The 17,910-nt window shown below is 40.0% G+C and overlaps 1 protein-coding gene across 1 annotated transcript; it reads right to left on the bottom strand.

Annotated features, from left to right (window-relative positions):
• Positions 1-3,396: 3,396 nt before the first annotated feature.
• Positions 3,397-16,785, bottom strand: LOC131293654 (roundabout homolog 2-like). Its single transcript, XM_058321729.1, has 14 exons — positions 16,782-16,785; positions 14,263-14,456; positions 13,256-13,358; positions 9,377-9,530; positions 8,946-9,076; positions 8,705-8,845; positions 7,607-7,738; positions 6,592-7,523; positions 6,388-6,510; positions 6,089-6,323; positions 5,908-6,003; positions 5,424-5,831; positions 4,935-5,136; positions 3,397-4,785 (listed from the first exon to the last, which is right to left on the bottom strand). The coding sequence occupies exons 1-14, from the start codon at positions 16,783-16,785 to the stop codon at positions 3,747-3,749; spliced, it is 3,894 nt and encodes a 1,297-aa protein (XP_058177712.1). The 3' UTR covers positions 3,397-3,746.
• Between the last annotated feature and the right edge of the window lie 1,125 nt (positions 16,786-17,910).

The following is a 17,910-nucleotide window of genomic DNA, read 5'->3' as shown; positions in this document are numbered from 1 at the left end:
TACACAACGCGACACTTGCTGCGACTGAGAGGTAGCAAATAGAGGACTCACTTAAGGGCCTTTCTCGCATGCTTCACTGAGTCGACCGACTGTGACGATGGCGTCAGCAATGGTAATTTCCTTCTTGTATTTGTGTAGGGGGATCCGTTGACTGACTTTCTCAATGACTTCACTATGATCGATTTTATCGACTTCAACACTGCGAAGGAGCATTGATTTTAATATTTTGAAACGTTGTTGTAGAAATGACGTAGCTTGATTAATTCATTCATAATTACAAATAAACTATTACCGGTGTATATTGAAAATAAATAAATAAATATAAGAATACACATAAAGTTAAATAATACAAAAATGTTCAATAATCAAATTAAAGTCTAAATAAATAACGGTTTCGATCGACCGTTTTTTTAAAGATGGATGCATATGAATCGTTGCGCCTAACAGGTATGCAACGAATTGCTCATTCTCGTTTTTAGCATTTCGTGGTGAATGGACAAAATTGAATTTGAATGTCTCGTTAAAATTATTAAAAAATAGAAAGTGCCGTTTTGAAAATTGCATCACATAAAAACTCACAGTGTTAGTAACCGAACTTCCGCATTTAGCTAGCGCATAGTTAGGGAAATCATAAATAAAAACGCCCTGTGATTCACCACTAGGTACCTAAACCCAAATTGAGGTGAAATGATGTTGAAAGTTTGAATGTAGGTTAGTGCTGCAAAAGTTAAAAAAACAAAGGTATTTTTTAATTCTAGAGAATTATTCCGTTCAGTTGGATGATATAGAATGCACCAAAAATATAAGCTATTGTCTGTCAAACATTCAAAAACTATTTTAAATCGGGGCAAAATACTGTTTTTATGTTATGTTGCATTTAAAGTTATGATATATTGTTATAACTAGAAAAACTAATTAAACGAATTTATAAGCATTGCAAATAATAACGAATCTATTGAAAATCATTCAAAATATTGTTTTTTTAGTTTTGAAAAAAATTATGCAGTGATGAAAAGAATCGTAGAATGTTATTTTGAACACAATTTTCAATTTCTCATGGTTTATTCTATTAAGCATTTTTTCTTAACTCACCACAATGTTACCATATGTAATTTTGGAGTAACATACCATTTCATACGTATCTTACATATTTCTAAGATAATTACACTTTTTTATACGTATCCGTACAGTCTGGTATTCAGTAGCGTTACACTAACATGAGCCTATTTACACAGGTTTTGCAACTGCAGTCTTCCCAAAAGTCGGCAAATGTTCCTGGAAGTTTCCTATCCTGACTATACTGCCCATACTCGCATATGAGTCCCATTTGCAAAATCACCATTTTGAGAAAATAACGATTGAACATTTTTATATTAGATATTGTTTTGCTGTTATTAGTCATACAAAATACATGTTTGGTTGGTCACAACTATTGTATTGTAACGTAAACATTTCGCTGAGAACGACTTTTTATATAAAATACACGTTTTTAATATTAAAATGGTGAAAATAAACTAGATGGGACACGATATGCGGGTACTTTCGAAGGCGAAGGCAAAAATACTCGCATATCAGTCCCATCTTATAGCATACTTTGTTTACCTTGCTCGTCAAAACGTCGATGTTCGGGGTTTCATTCCATACTGATATTTGCACTTTAACAGTGTATAATTCGTTAAAAAGACTTGAATTACAACCATTTGTTGATAATTTTAATTACTTTACATTACAAAATTGTTGTAGTTTCAATAACTAGGACTTTTCTTTAATTTAAGCAAAGTAATCATATATGGGACTGTTATGCGGGTACTTTCAATATGGGACGCAGTCAATTGGGTATTTTTTTCACATTAGCATGCACTAAATGGCCACTTTGAGATTTTTTTTTGAAAATATATTGAAAATGAACATTAGTCATGGGGCTAACTCAAAAGTGATGAAAAGTCAAATGGGACTGATATGCGAGTATGGGTAGTATAGTTTCGAAATCAATTGATTCAGGCGTGAAAAATATTTCCTCTCAGGTAATTAAAAAGACATAAAACATTACAATATTTTGTAATCTGTACGCGAGTATTTTTAATGAAAAAAACCAAACATCATTATTTTGTTTTTGTTTTGTGCGTAAGATTCATGATGTAAAATGAACATAACAGTTTTAAAACAGTTCAGTCATCACACTTTGTCTCTTACATACTCGGAGGGTTGGTATTGCTTATGTTTCTGCTAGATATATGATATTCGGTAGTATTTTAAAAAATAGTCCACATAACAACAACTAGACAACCCGTTTTAGCTAGCAATATGATCTGAAATTTGATTGAGTTAATCTTCGAAAGTGTAATATTTAAAAAGTATGCCGAACATGCTTAAGATGCGTAGGATGATGCGAATATTGTAACATTTTTATTAAACTCCTACTTTGCATACTTTGCTCCTACAATACAGAGACCGCAATTGAGCAAAACACCTTTAAAAAAAGAAAACCATGGTCCACATGGTGCTACGCTGCGGCACGAGAAGCATTCATAACATACGTTGAAATTGTAGATCGAAAACAAGTACTTTTTTATATAATTTTAATAATTGTAGGAAACAAAATTATTTTGGGTTCTTTGAATAATATTAGTAAAAGCTATACGAAAGTTTCGAAAAATATCTTCACCTGCTACGAATAGATTGATTCAGCATGACAAGAAAATTGTTGAAAAAATACAGCGTTTTCCTTTCAACTTTCAATGCTTAAGTCATTTTCTGTCGAATATTATCATCGTTTTAATATTAGTCATTTGAAAATGGGAATTCTGAAGCTTATGACGATTAGATTCTTTAAGAAATATTAAAAACAGCTTCTCGTAATAAAAAAAACATTCCATAAAAAATTCCTTAGTTTCGAATTTTCTGGGCACAGCAATCTGAATTTTTCACATCTATCGGTAAACCCTTCATGAATCTGTTGAATTAAGTAATGAAATTGATTACCTTATTGTTTAATGCCATTTGGTTGAAATGCCTTTATTTTTTATTTCAGTGTGTTTCGTGTACATTAAAAAAAAAGCATTGAATGAAAGTGAATGAACACGATGAAATGTGGCATAAATCACGAAAAAGGTACAATGAGGGACATTTGAACTGGTGAAACAAAATACCTTACGCGATAACAAATTGTGTTTTCGATGAACGAGAACGAAAAGTAAAATTGTAGCATGGATTTCCATAGGTGCAACATATGGCGAAAACAGGACATCCAGCTGTAATCTACCGGAACGAGTATGGTTGCGGCTGAGTGCGCTTTAATTGGTGGTCAGAGTCTAATTTATGTACAGCGTGGGTGGCTGGAGGTAATGGTGGCAGGTGGTGAGGGCGGTGTGGGACATTCGATTCCATGTAGTGTACTATATAGTCCCCCTCACTACCGCGCATTGAGTTCACACACGTTAGAAGCATAAGGATCAGTCTTGGTTGTACATTGTTTGGTTTTGTTGCGCTTGTTCGCTTTTACATTTGACAAAATACCGGGTTTTGGGAGATTGAGCATTGGAAGCAGACCGTGCTTATGTCGTAATTTGTTTATCCTACTTATATTTACAGTCAAGCAGCAACTCCTTACAAACTACGCTAGGAACGGTGCCACTTACGGCACTGGGACTAAGTTTATCGTCAGTCAGCTGCCCTGGCAAAGGGTCTGCGAATAAATAATTATAAATAAACAGCCGCCTTCCTTGGTGGTGCCAAAGCATGGAGGTTCAAACGTCGTTTCCAAAGTCGGAACCGGTCACCCGATAGCTAATGACGCTGCGGTTTCCGGTTGGCAGGTAGACGACCACGTTCGAATCTCCGCCGCTTCCTCCGCTGCTGGACGGCAAGGTTGCGAGCGCGTTTTGGTAAAGGTTCGACATGGTCATCGCAGCACCCGCAGTAGAATGGTTCCAACTGTTTGTGCATCCCGGCATTCCAGTGTCGCCTACCTTGATATACAGTTGCTCTTTCTGGCCCAAATTGTTCAACGAAGATATTTTCTTCCGCTGGTGCTGGCCCATCTGATTACCATCTGAGTCGCTGATAGCCGTTGGGTCTTGCCTCGTACCGGACCGCAACTGGTACGTCTGCATGCGGGGTAGTTTAAAGCGATTTTTATTGTGGCCATTCTTCAGTGCCCCCGCACCGTGTGTCGGTTGGACCGAGGCGGTAGAGCCGGGAGACCGAGTGACCGCTCCACCGGCACCGCTGGTACTGTTACTGCTTCCACTGCTTCCGCTGCTGGCACTGCTGGCCGCACTTTGTCCGTTCGAGCTGCCGTTCTGACTGGGCACGAGGTGATGATAGCCAACATTCATGGGTGCGTTTACACCGGGTAGCGTATCCACGGCATGGGACGCCAGCTTATTCTCGATGATATTGATTTTCTCGTTCGGACTGAAATATGATTCCGAGTAAACGTTTCGACCGTAGTCTACGCTGCCCGTGTCCGACGGTGCGCGTGCTATCGGAGCACATGAGTATGTTTCCGCGTTGTAATACAAATTACAGGCTTCTGATGCTGCTGATGGCGGTAATAGTTCATGGAGACTATCATTACCGGCCGAACCTCCCGGAGCAGTAATAAATCTCGAGTTTCCAATCAAGGTGGTTGTAGCGTAAGGTGCGGGCGATTGAGCCCCAGCCGAGCTGTACTCACTTGGTGCCCGCTCTAACGGGGCGCCTGGGTTCAGGACTCCGTGTGGCAGGGGGTTGAAGGACGATACCTCGGCGTAATCGCCCGGATAGTCCGAGTATTCAACGTACCTATTTGCACAACCGACGATAGGAGAAAGAACACACACAGAGGCAATTTCGGATTAGAGAAAAACTGCTGTCTGATCGACGCCACTCGGAGAAAACATAGTTTTCAGCTTTTGCTTGATCGAACTCGAATTATACCCAAAAAAACTCACCGACTGCGATTATTGTGATGGTGTATCGCCGGATGCTGGTGCTGCTGCTCGAGCGGAAGCGTGGAAGACGTGCAAACTGGTGCGTAGTCTTGAATGTGGTTCTTGTCTCTCGCACTATCCGACTGATGATTCCACACCATCCCGGAAGAATCCATCCAGAGGCCATTTCTCGGTATTTTCAATACTCCGCCGGTAGAGTGTCCTAAAACGAATGGAAAAAGGAAATGGAAATTTATCTGGTTGATTCTAAAACTGATAATGTTTTAGTAGATGTCGTACTGCAACTCCGTAAAAGGTAGAATTTTGAAGGCTTTTACTAAGACTACTAATCCTATTTTAATTTGTGAACCTAAATTTAAATTACGCAAAAAATCTTTTTTACTTAGTCCAAAGCATTTACTAATGATTTTATTAATTGACTTGTTAGTTGTAGTTAATAAAACCAAAAGCTAGAAATCATTTATAAAGGATTTTAAACTGTACTCTTACCTCGCAACGCTGCAAGAGCCGATTGCTTCATTATCATATGCTTTCGCTTCACAAACACCATTACACCGAAGGAGAGCATCATTAGTACCAGAATGGATCCAAGCAAAGCGATAAACCATGGCTTGGTAAGGATGTCATCCATATTGTCATGATTGATAGGAAATCGGTGGGACGTTTGATCGAGCTGCTTCGTAATAGGATCTAGTCGCAGCGTGGCAGGACTACTGAACGGGCCCATTCCAGTGCTGGTTGCGGCAGCAATGCTAACCGTATACGTGACCCCTTCCGTGAGATTTGCCAGAAGGAGCGTTGATGAAGCTGCATCTATCGTAACATTACTCAACACTTTCGAATAGTTCGACCTAATATCGACTCCGCGAACAATAATGTTGTAATGGAGCAGAATACCTGTTTGGTGTATTGTTGAGAAGAGGTTAGGAATAGTTTTGGAACATTTGGAACAGTACAAAATCCGGCCATTTACCGTTCTGTGTCATTACTGGAGGTGGCTTCCATTTCAGGTACACTGCAGAGGAGTTGAGCAGAAGCGCTTCCATACCATACGGGGGTTCAGAAGGAACTAGGACACAAATGGGTGGGGTTAGAAAATCTATATCTTGTGAAGTTATTCACACACACACACACTAAAATGAGAAAATGCTCACCATCTTCTAGAGTTCTTGCAACGCGAGAATTGGACGGTTTCCCTTCGACGGATTTGTAGAATGGCACAATGAAAAATTCATATTTTACGTATTTCTCTAAATCCGTAATGGAACAAGACGAAGCGCCAGCGTTTAATACTGTTAACATTTTGAACGAATGCTGGTTCTCCGTTCGATCAGGTTCCAAATTTCGCGAATAGATATAGAACCCTTCTACATATTTTCCGTTTATGATCTGTAGGATTATTTAGTTAATTAATGTTAAACCATAATAACGTAACAATTGACAATCGTCGTACCTCCCAGGTTAACTTCATGGTAGTGGAATCAACCGATGTAGCGTTGATAAGTTCCACGACGTCGCCAGATAGTAGACTAGCCCTAGCCTCGCTCAGGTCAATTCCTTGACTGCCGCTGTCGCTCTACACGTCATTTAAACAAAAAAGAGTGTTTAAAACGTTGTAAAATACACCAAATAAGTATCCTTTTCAATGCGCTATTACCATGCCAAGCAGAATAGGCTCGGACTGTGGGCTGGGCTGTGAAATGCCGTGAGAGTTTTCAGCCCGCACCAAGAAGTAGTATGTTTCCCCAGCGCTGAGCCCCGTTTTGGTGTAGGTGTTGTCGACGATTCGGCTGGCCACTCGTAACCATCCGTCTGTTAGGTTTCGGCCAAAAATTTCCACTATATAACCGAGCAAACTGGACGCACCGACAGCGCTACTTCGCATCCATGATATCGTAACGGAGTTATTGGTCATTTCGGTCACCTGCGGTTTCCCCGGTGGCCCGGGAAACGTGGACGCTTCTGGTGACCGGTAAAATTTTATGTTAGGATTCGTGGGCACTTCGAGGCGAAGCAGTGCACTCCAGGTCGTCTTGCCTGCCTTGCTGCTGGCGACACAGGTGTAAAGTCCGCTGTCATCGACTTTGTTTAGATCCGCTATCGTCAAAGTGCCCGTCTCGGAGATGTTCGTCTTGGCCGAGGCTAGCACTGGTATTCCGTCCTTGTACCAGGAGATTACGGGCGGCGGTGTGCCAGTCGCCTTGCAGGGCATGATCGCTACCGATTTGACGGGCAGCGTTTGGTTGGCCGGTCCCTGTAGTATCAGTGGTGGGGGTCTATCATTCTGAAGGTTAGCACTTAGCACTACCCGGGTGCTCACGCTTCCGACGTTATTCACGGCGCTACACACAATCACCTTTCCATTATCGATGCGAGTGACGTGAACGATTGATAGAACGCTCGTTCCGTCGGCATTCTGGGTTACCTCGATGTTGCCGGAGCGGCTGCCCGGGAGCAAAAGTGTTCGATTGCCTTCGACAGACCAGAACACCGTCGGGTACGGATGACCAGTGGCTTGACATTCGAACAGTGCCTCTGCTCCCATCTCGACTAGTTGATTTTTCGGTCGTATCAGGAAGCTTGGTTGTGCTACAGCAAGGCGAGGGAGTTCAAGAGTTAGGTTGTGGTCAATAGAATGAATAGGGGATGTGCAGACAAGCTGGTTAACTTACAATGCACCACCAATGTGCCAGATGCAGTAACGGACCCGACGGCATTGTCCGCTTCGCAGCTGTACTCGCCCATATCTTCGATGGTGATGTCATCTATCCGTAGACTTCTATCTTCCAACACTCGTACACGTTCTATTGCGACAGAGAAAACAGGCACAGCGTGAGAGTATGTACAACACGGAGTAGAAGTGACGGCAGAACTCTTCGGTTGTACCAACCACTTCGATTTGGATGCCAGTGATTTTGAATTTATAGAAATAACTCAATGATTTATCTGGGACAGCTGCAATTGCTCTGGCACTTCTCGTCCATGTCAATGGATAAACATTCATAATTTCTCTCTAGTCTCTTGTTGCTGTTCCTTTAAAACGCCTCAAAACCACAAAATCTAGCATATGGTGGGTTTACAGCAACAGCTGAGTCAGCAGCCATGTTGTGTTGTTAAAATCTAAGAAAATCGTTATTTTCATTTAATTCAAATTTAGAATTTGACCAACTGCAATACGAACTAAAAGAAAGGCTATGAATTAGCACTTAAAAAAAACACTTACTAAGCCATTTAGGACAACAGCAATTTTGTCCGACAACATGTACAACTTTTCTCCAACAATGCGTGCATGTGGTCCATCGCAGAATAACGTACAGGACGTTGTTAAGTGGTGGTGGTAATTAATTTATTTCTAACCGCCTCAATTGTTCGAGGAAAATGTAAGAACCATTCGACAGGGCCGGTAGGCGAGGATTCGACCAGTTTCCAGATCCGGCCCAGTTTGTGCAGTTGTGCAAACGTGACAACTTTGTTCTGGTCAACGAATTTATGGGCCTAACCACAACCCTTTTAAAGGCCAGAAAACCCAGCTCACGTAGTCCTTTTTCTGTTGTCCTCGCTCATAGCCAGCCCCCCAGTCAGCAAGCCTTGTTCTAACAAGCTTGATAAACAAGCTAATAATAATACGACTAATGACAGTACACAAGGCACTACTTTATCCCATTGTTGCTACGTTAACTATTTGGCACGTCTGATAGAGTCCACCGGTCCATGCATGCCCTCCTGGCATCCATTTCCGGCTGTTATGAACCCCGTACTGCTATACGTACCGAGCGGCATATTTCCGCCGGATGCCGAACGCCTCCATAGAACATCTGGCAATGGGTCACCACCGACCCGGCACTGAAACACAACCGAGTTCCCGGCCACGATGGTCTGGTTCTGTGGTCCTCGTATAAGGAATGGTTTCACTGTAAAACATTAGCCAACATAGAACAGAGTCGTTGTTAAACGCCAAACGGCCAAACGGAAGACGCTGGATGAGCAGAACATAGATGCTTTCGTACTTACCATGCACTCGGAGAAATGCGACGGCAGATTCGCGGATGCCGATAATATTTTTCGCCACACACTGGTACCGCCCGTCATCCGTTTGGCGAGCGTCTTGTATGGCCAGATTGCCACCGTCCACGATGCGAATGCTGAAAGTAATGATTTATTCGGTAGAGATGGTGCCCTGAACGTCAACTGATCAAACTCGCAAGCGGATAGTTAACTTTTGCTAATGTATGTTAAAGTTCCCGGCTACTTGTGGCTCCGGTCGGAAGTGATGATAAGTATCAAAACTATTATTATTCATTCGTAAACTAGGAATCACCATGGCGCATGGCGAAGGGGGTAGCAAAGAGGGGTATTGTAAATGATAGTGCTCATGTGAAACTTCATAAATAATGCATCGGAAGAGAAGAGTAAACAGAAAAGTACATGGTAGGAATACTGACCGCTTGGAGTTGGTAAGGTCCAGAGTTTGGCCATTTTTGCGCCAGAAAACTGTTGGTTCCGGATAGCCTCGGGGAGGACCGCACTCTAGTAGTACCGTTTCACCTTGCGCCACCCTCGTATTCTGTGGTTCTAGGCGAAACTCTTCCCGTAGAACTAGAGGAAAAGGGCGAAAAAGGGATCTCACGATTAAAATTATAACAGGATGTTTCTCATGCGCCTGATAATTCTTCATTCTGAAATATCATAAATAGTCTTGTGGTTAAGATTCGTAAATTTTAACATATTTTCCTCCCCTATGGTCATTTCATCTAGAAATATTATGTGCTTAAATGTCATGCAAGCTAAGTGCCGGAATTTCACCTTATATCATAGGAGTGAGACTTTCTGACTGATGGCCAAGAAACCGAGCAGTAGCACAAAGTTATAATCCATATCAAAAATCCCTCCGGACGGTAATCCTATTTGATGATAAATACCAGGTATTAAAGGGAACTTTTTCACAAAACGAAATCCTCCGGCAGAAGAACGTTTCTCCACGGGTTGCCACATACTTCTAAAGGGAGATTGTGGAGAATAGATGCGAAAGATAATGGCAACAATGCACCCCAGCCAGTAGTGAACGTTTGAATTTCCGACCAAACACACTCGAGCAGTTGTTTCGTGAGAATGGTGATTGTGCGAAAAAGGATCTTTGAGCAACGGGAGGAGTATAACGTGCCGGATAAAGCACGACATCAAGAACTTCCAGTGTCTAGTGCGTCGATTACATTTCGCAGGACGTGACTTGCTAAACTTAACGGCAACGAATATTTTCCATCCAGGTTACTCTACCTACCAAAAACACAGCGATACCGAGGTCACGTTAACTTCCCATGCTGATTCTCTTGGAACGGCAGCACGATGGACGCAGTACGCAGCAGCAAATATCGACTGCTCCCAAAAACACCATCGAAAGATTAATACATGGTAAGTTGGCCACGTTTTTGTTGAACCGAGTACAGAATGTGACACCATCGATTTTGTCCATCGGTGGTTTAAGGAATGGGACGGAAGAGCTCTTTCAAACATTCCGGATTGCAAAATCATTTGTCAAATATCCTAATCCCACCGATTTTATGAAAATGGATCGCACAAATTGGATTAACTAACTTCACCACTAGCAAGCAGCATCTGAGCTCAGCAGCACAAAAGAGCGTTTCCTTGCAAACGCTGAGGGTCGATATATGTAATTTTCTCTGAGGAAGTCGCTGGCACTTGGATAGATTATGCAAAACAGAAATCTAGCTGAGCGAAACAGGAAGCACTACGGCCAGGGAACCAAACACGCGGAAACGTTAGAAAGAGGGCTAAACGGCACGATAATTGCTGATTTTCACGCAAAATGGCAAGCAATTACTATAACTGGGTGAGCGAATCATTGAGGGCGATACAAAAACTGCTTTTCTAGTGTACAAGCACTTGGTATGGGTGAGTAAGAAACGAATGGAAACGAATCGTTTAGCTCACAAAAGCGCCTTGCAGACAATGATGATCCCTCACCGTCTGTAACACGTCGCAGAGTAAAGGTCTTTATAGAACGCTAGAGTCGTTTTACTCTTCACATTCTGAAGGGGATACCGTGACGGAACAAAGTCATCTGTCGCCAATGAATATTTTCGCCCAGTTCAACGAGGACGGTTTACTTTTCTTTTGCAGTTCGCACTCTGTAACCCGTCATTTTTCGCCAGCGTCTGTGTATGAGGCACATATTTTAAACATCATCAGCCATTAGCGCGGTTGAAAAGAAGCAGATGAGACATCTCGCTGTGTGGCTCAGGGTGATGCGCGAAGCACTGAAAAGCAGTGGCAAACCGGTCTGGGAAAAAGATTGTAAAAATTAGCACACCCTTGTCGCGTGTCTAGCTGTAACAAAAAAGGAGCAGGTGATTTGTGGATCACAGTGAATCGCAAAGAAGCGTAAAATGTCTTCTCCTGCCGCATTCATCAAATAAAAAAAATGCTAAACATTTTTAGTCCAATTCTCCTATTACTACAGCATGATGCTCAACGTTTCTGGTGTCCTAAATATGGATTACTAGCTTGACGCCCCGGCGTTGCTCGGTGACGAAGGGATTGAGAAAAGAATTATGGTTTTACTCTTTACTTGAAAGTTTGAATTAATTTATTAGTTACAATAACGGCAAATTTAAATGTATGAAATTTCATAAATTTCCCCGTGATGTATAAACATTAGGGTAACTATGTTGGATACACCTTGACATTTGTTTACATGCTTGTTTTGTTAGTGTTAGTAAAACTGAGTTTAAAATGTAAAATTTAGATAATTTTATCAAAAAATAGTGATCAAGCAAACCTTCAACAACATCTGCAGTACTTAAACTTAATGTGTGAAAAGTTTCAGAAGCGACGGTTCAGTATTGGTCCAGTTTTTAGTGTACACAGAACTCCATACATAAAAAAAGCTAAAATATGTAGTAGATACTCAACCCGAGCTAACGTCCGGTTTCAGCGAAGAAAAACATCAATGTTTTGAATCTTGGTTTTTGCTTTAAACATCATATTATCATGTGAGAGTATGGTTTTAAATTTTAAAGTAGATGAGAAACGAAGAAAAACACATTTAAAGAATAACACAATTGGAAGGATTTTTTTTTTTGAACTTCTGTACTTTTGTACATTTAGGGTTTAACTACTTATGATTTCACTAGTGCAAAAACTTCTCAAACACTCATTTAGAGATTATTTGTCTTTTATTGGTAAATGATCAGGGTCAACATCAATCAACTTTGTTCATATATCAGTTTAGCAAAGGGTACAAAGAAAGCCAACATAAGCTGATAAATTTTAAAAGTTATTATTAAACAAAATTCTAGAAGCATTACGCTTAGCTTGTTTGTACAAGATAGCAAAGCATAGCTGTATACGACCTATTATTTATGACAAGTTCACTCGTATAAATCTTAAACATTTCTACCACCGAATACTCTTTCTCAGTCACTATTCTTTACATAGCTTGGTGCTTTTTTTTCTATTTTCACATTTGTCAGAATTTACCCACCCGAAATATCCTAGCTTGGAGTAGTGTACGCTTTTCCTACTGGACATTACGTCCATTTTACTGTTCTTTTCCTGCCTACATGTTGTGCTATCCTACCAAATTCCTAGCACGATGCTATTTTTGAATTGGTGAAAGATATGGTGGCGTAATAAAAAAATGCATAACGTTAACATAAATATTTATGAAACATGATTTGTTTGGTGTAGTTTTGATGTAGGAAAGCTACCAGTTTCGCCAAAAGAAAAACTACCTATACAAAAAAATATAGAGATGCAATATACAAAGAAAAGCACGTTGAGTAGTGCTTTTGAATTTTCCCAGCCTTTTCAAATAATGTTGTGTTTTTAAAAAATTAAAAAGCGAAAACGGATAAACAATTGTTGTATTGGATTATGTTAGAATATAAACCATACAGTTCAATATGTTAAAAAGGCAAGTAATTACTGCAAAATTCGGCAAGTAAAGTACATACAAATTATTGTATGATACACTAACGAAAACGGGTCGTAAGCTAACATACACTTTTAAAAGCAAAAGTTTATCAAATTCGTTAAAGTAGATAAACTCAGGTAGAAAACCGTTTTCCTTTACTTCGACTAATATGTCGAGCAATTTACTTTTGACATGAACACAAGATACAATTCATGACGTTTTATCTACACAGTACGTTATGCACTCAAGCTATTACATTTAAGCGCTTCAATTTGGTCGTTATTTATCGATCCATTTTTTGTTCTTTCGAAGACTTTCCTTTAACTGTTTGGCCGTGATTATTCTTTACTTCTGTTCCGGCTATAAATTTGCATCCACCAGTACCTACCTGACACCTGAAGCGTTGCGTTGTGACTTCTAGCTACACCGAGCTCATTCTTCGCTTCGCACCAGTAAACGCCGGCATCGCTTTCGCGACGTGAGTGCACGACCTGGAAAATTAAAAATCGTTCGATTACCTTTTTTTCTAGCTCCTGCAGGATAGACATAATTTGTTCCTCACAAGAAGGGCTGAGGAAATTCAAAGTTCATTGAAAGGATTCAATACACAAACTAGGAAAAAGCAAAATAATTTTAAAGCCTATTTTAAGTATAACCTTTACTTCCCAGCTCAAGCGCAACAAACAGTCTTTACCTGTATAACGAACAAATGTGCTATGCCTTATAGAGGTTTTTTTTAAACTAAAACAAGTTACAGAATCTACAGTAAAGTGTAATCATTCTTTTAATAAATCGATATGTCTGTTAGGGATTATTTTTAGACGTAACTATTGCAAAGCGACCTTAGCCCAAATATCATTTTATTACTCTGGATGAGAAAAATTGGATGTTTCCTTCAGTGTCTCCATGCTTTAAAACTATCGGCGTTATCATCGTAGTGACGATTCACGTCGTTATCCACGTCATTGTGCCTTCAAATGCTCCTTATGCATCTCCCAATAGGACGGTGCTTGTTAGAGCATGACATCTATCTACGAGGAAGGAAATTCCCGGCATCCCCGAGCAACGAATTGCTCACTTTTGTACGTCCTCTGTTGTGTGTGCACCACGGTCTCATCTCATGCTCGTTTTACATCAACATGGCTCGATTGTAGATTTTTTGTTATGTTTCAGTCGGGAAGCGCAGCGCAAGAGAACCAATGGAAAATGGCACATTCATACAGTGCTGTGGCAAGGAAAATGTGCAACGTCCAATGTAACGTTCCTGGTGCACGTTGATAATGTGCAGGGCTTGGGCAGTAAATCGTTCTGAGAGTTGAAAAATTAAAAATTCAAATTGACGTCGTCTAGGTTCTGGTCGATCGGCAGAATAGGGCGGGAGTTATCTATCCATACCTTCAGGAAAAATAATCCCCCGGCGGGAAGCAGGATTTTAAGGGAACCCTGCTCTACTTTAATCGGTTCACCATCCTTGAACCAGGTGACTGTCGGTGTCGGGACGCCTTCCGCTTTACAGTTCAGTGTGGCCGGCTCGTGGCGAGGTACAATGACGTCAAGAGGGTGCTCGGTGATCTTGGGATGCTCTAATGCTAAAAAAAATAGTTGAGGTGGAATTAGAAATTCACAAACATCATAAATCTATTCCTAAAGTTGAGGGAATTACAATGTAAAAAAAATTAGATAACATTACTATAGTTTAAAAATTGCGCTAAATGAACTTGAAATGTAATTCATAATATCATATTGAAACCTTTAAAAGCAGGATGTATGAAATAATCTTGCTAGCGTGCTTTTCGACAATAGAGTTCTTCTATTTTTCAATCATCCTTCAGCATACCAATTTCAATGATTTAATTTTGCATTTGCAAAGCGTAAAATATCAGGAATTTTATTTCATAAATATTAGATAAAGAATATTAACACTAGCACGCTCCAGCAAAGCTAGGCCAGATAAATTAGAACCATCAGAGAGTGTTGAGCAGGGCACGAGGCCGAATGGAAGAACAACATTTTTGTATGCATAATTGAAATTGCATCCAGCAAAAGTTTGGGCACAGATGAGTAGCTCGTGGTTCGGTGAAAAAAAAACCCATGCCAGTTCCTTGTATAAAGTGCCCTGCACCTCCAACAGCGTTGTTGCTGTGGAAGTGCTATGGAGTTGTCCTTACAAAGAAAGTTTCATTCATTTATACAGGAGCAATTGTGTGGTTTGCACTGGCGGGATCTAGTAGAATAGCCTTAAAAGCATCCCGTGCTAGCTTATCTTCCAAGGGCTACAGCCTAGCCTTGAGAAAGGCAAAGACATTCAGAAAGCAGCCTTATTGTCACGAAAAAGCGGCATGCGACTCGCTTACGAAATCGCTTTACTTTGCCTTACCACCGGCGATTGCCACTGACATCCGTTTGCTCGTATTCAGTAAAGTTTAAATAAGTTATCACAAGAATGTGATCGCAGCAAAACTTCTGCTTAGGTTCCAATCGCACCACACAACACTCTAGGTCGTGGTACGCAAACGAATGTATTACGTGCAGCAGATGAAGGGAGCTTCCGTGTTGTATGAACATGCAAATTCCAGGACAATCTATCCACTCGCAGTAGCTCGTTGACGCAACGAAATTTCCAAAACGGATCCAACCATAAGCGCCCCTGTTTATCTCTTCAGTAGTTCGCTGAAAGCTTGATAGCCAAGAAGGCATTGCAAGAACGCACCGGTGCATCTTGTGCTGTTCAACCGACAGCGGCAAAGTTTTGCTCGAAATTGCATTGTAATTAACAATAATAATAAACCAAACTTTTGCCATATTTAATCCGCATGTTGTGTAAATCACGTTCACTTAGTGTGAACGTGGATGTCGAGTGCAGTGGGGCATTTATCTGACTGGCGCCCGTGCATGCAGCCTGTGCGGTGCTATCATGGCGTATTCAGATGGAAATTTTCAGCCCACAAGCAACGCCACAGCACACATGCTACCATAGGGTATTAACTCTGTTTTGGATAGCTTCCAACGATGAATTTTCACCACCTGCATGTGTTGTTTTTGGCGGAACTAGAATATTTCAGCCATTTCAAGGCGCTGACGACTCTCATGATATTGGGTATGACAGGTCGCTAAGAAGAGTCTTCTATATTAGCACCTTCAGTTTTTGCTGAAGCAGTAATTTGCTGTCCTTATGTTAAAATTTAGATTAATCAATTATAAAATTCTTTTATAAAACACCAAACGGTTTAGGCATCCTGTAATATTGCATTTGTTGACCGTTGTAATCCAAAAACAGCTCAACTTTGAATTTTAGTATCAACGGGACGAGAAACACTAAAAAGACAAAATTTTGAGTTCCGGAGATCTATTAAAATAAGATTTGGATAACAATTGCAAACATAATCAATTATTATTTGTCTAAGAAGTAAAACATTTCTCTAACTCTTCTGCAACGATATCTCTTTGTTTTTTACTAATGTAAACTGAGTTTTCGTATCGCTCAAATGAAAATTATGTCACACTCCATTGTACATCTATATGCACATTGAAAAACTCAATTTCTTTCACATTTTTCTTCTGGAAAAAACAACTACACTGAACTGAAAACAAATTATCCACTAGTTAACCATTAGAAAAGAATTGAATCAAAATGATCAGTGCTAATTTATTAAATCAGTCAACGGCAACTTTAAGCGTAAAAATTTATGATATCATAAAAATCTGTGTTACCAAAAAGTTTCCAAATTGGATGGATCCGTTGGTCATTTTATAATTACCTATTATTTTGATTTGGTGTTTTATTTTCTTATTGATAGTTTCATACTTCGATCGATCAAACAATGGTTATTTAAGGGTTAAAAGCTTGTTCAATATCCTGGCTGGTTTCAATGGCAACAATCCATTGGTGCTGTTCTAGGTTTTTTACGACCAACCCATGTTTCGTGCAGACGTCCCATTGCTCAGAAATATTCAATGACACAAATGAGTATGTTTTCGACCGACTTGAAAGAAAACACTAAAGATGTGTTGTTACCTTACCACTCAAGAGTTCGAGTATGTACTAGGAGGCTTATGAAAGTGCTGGGTTTTGAACACCGACGGGACTAAAATAAGCAGAAAATATTCAAACGTTGTTCGTTTGAACCAAAGTCAGCCATCGTTTTGTTTTATTTGATTGTCCATTGGACATATTTATTACAATCTGCCCGAATTGGCTAAACCGACCAACAACCCTTTCAACTGAGCGTAGGAGGGAAGTTTTTCAAAGTACCTAGGAACGTAACCATCAGAATTACATTTCCCGGTACTGTAATCTGAATATTCATTCAGAATTATTTTTATCGATGATCGTTCTGGCATACTAGAGCCACACCAAGAGAACAAAGTCAGTTAACATTTGCCCTGGACGGCTCACTCGTTGCCAAATTCTTCCTTTCCATCTGAAGCTATTCACAAGATTTTTTTCCTACTAGCGAACTTATCATTATTTTAGAGTCAATAATGAAAGTTGTGTTTCAATTATAATTTCTTTTTATTGACTAATGAATTTAAAGGTGTTTTGAAAGGATCACAGTTATTTAATTTAATTTTAACATTGAATTAATCAGATTATCAGAATGAATGACTTTATAGTTGAAACATAGTTTTTAACTGTATTGGTAATGTTTTTGTTGGAGCTGAGTATCTAAACTGGAGAATAATTGGTAGGTATTTCTATTCATTTCCAAAAACCAGGCTGCAGGTTGTTTATTGTTTGTTCATAACATCACACTGGAGGACAATCCTTCGTGAATGCGGTTTAAGAAAGCAACATCTTTAGAGTATTTAAGCAATATTCTGCTTTGTTTTTAGCACCTATGTATGTTACTTTCATTGCTCTTGCTGGTAACATATTACTTGCAATCGGGACCGGTTGATTGTAATTAATAGTAAAAGCGGATTTATAAATTACCGAACGACCAGAGGGGTGCATGTGGTGTCAATGACGAAGACTAATTTTCTCTCGCCATGGTAATGACTAATATTTTAGTGGTAAAGATTCGAACTAATCAATCGTTCTTC

This window comes from Anopheles ziemanni, chromosome 2 (genome assembly GCF_943734765.1).
Source record: "Anopheles ziemanni chromosome 2, idAnoZiCoDA_A2_x.2, whole genome shotgun sequence".
In the NCBI taxonomy this organism is placed as follows: Eukaryota; Metazoa; Arthropoda; class Insecta; order Diptera; family Culicidae; genus Anopheles; species Anopheles ziemanni.
Note: the sequence above shows the minus strand (reverse complement) of the source record. Positions and strands in the feature narration are given on the sequence as shown.

Excerpts from the sequence above, each read along its gene's own strand:
- LOC131293654 (XM_058321729.1), bottom strand. Across the intron at positions 13,359-14,262 it reads GGGGATTATTTTTCCTGAAG|GTCGTGCACTCACGTCGCGA; the intron begins GTATGGATAGAT and ends TTAATTTTCCAG. Across the intron at positions 8,846-8,945 it reads CGCATTTCTCCGAGTGCATG|TGAAACCATTCCTTATACGA; the intron begins GTAAGTACGAAA and ends AATGTTTTACAG.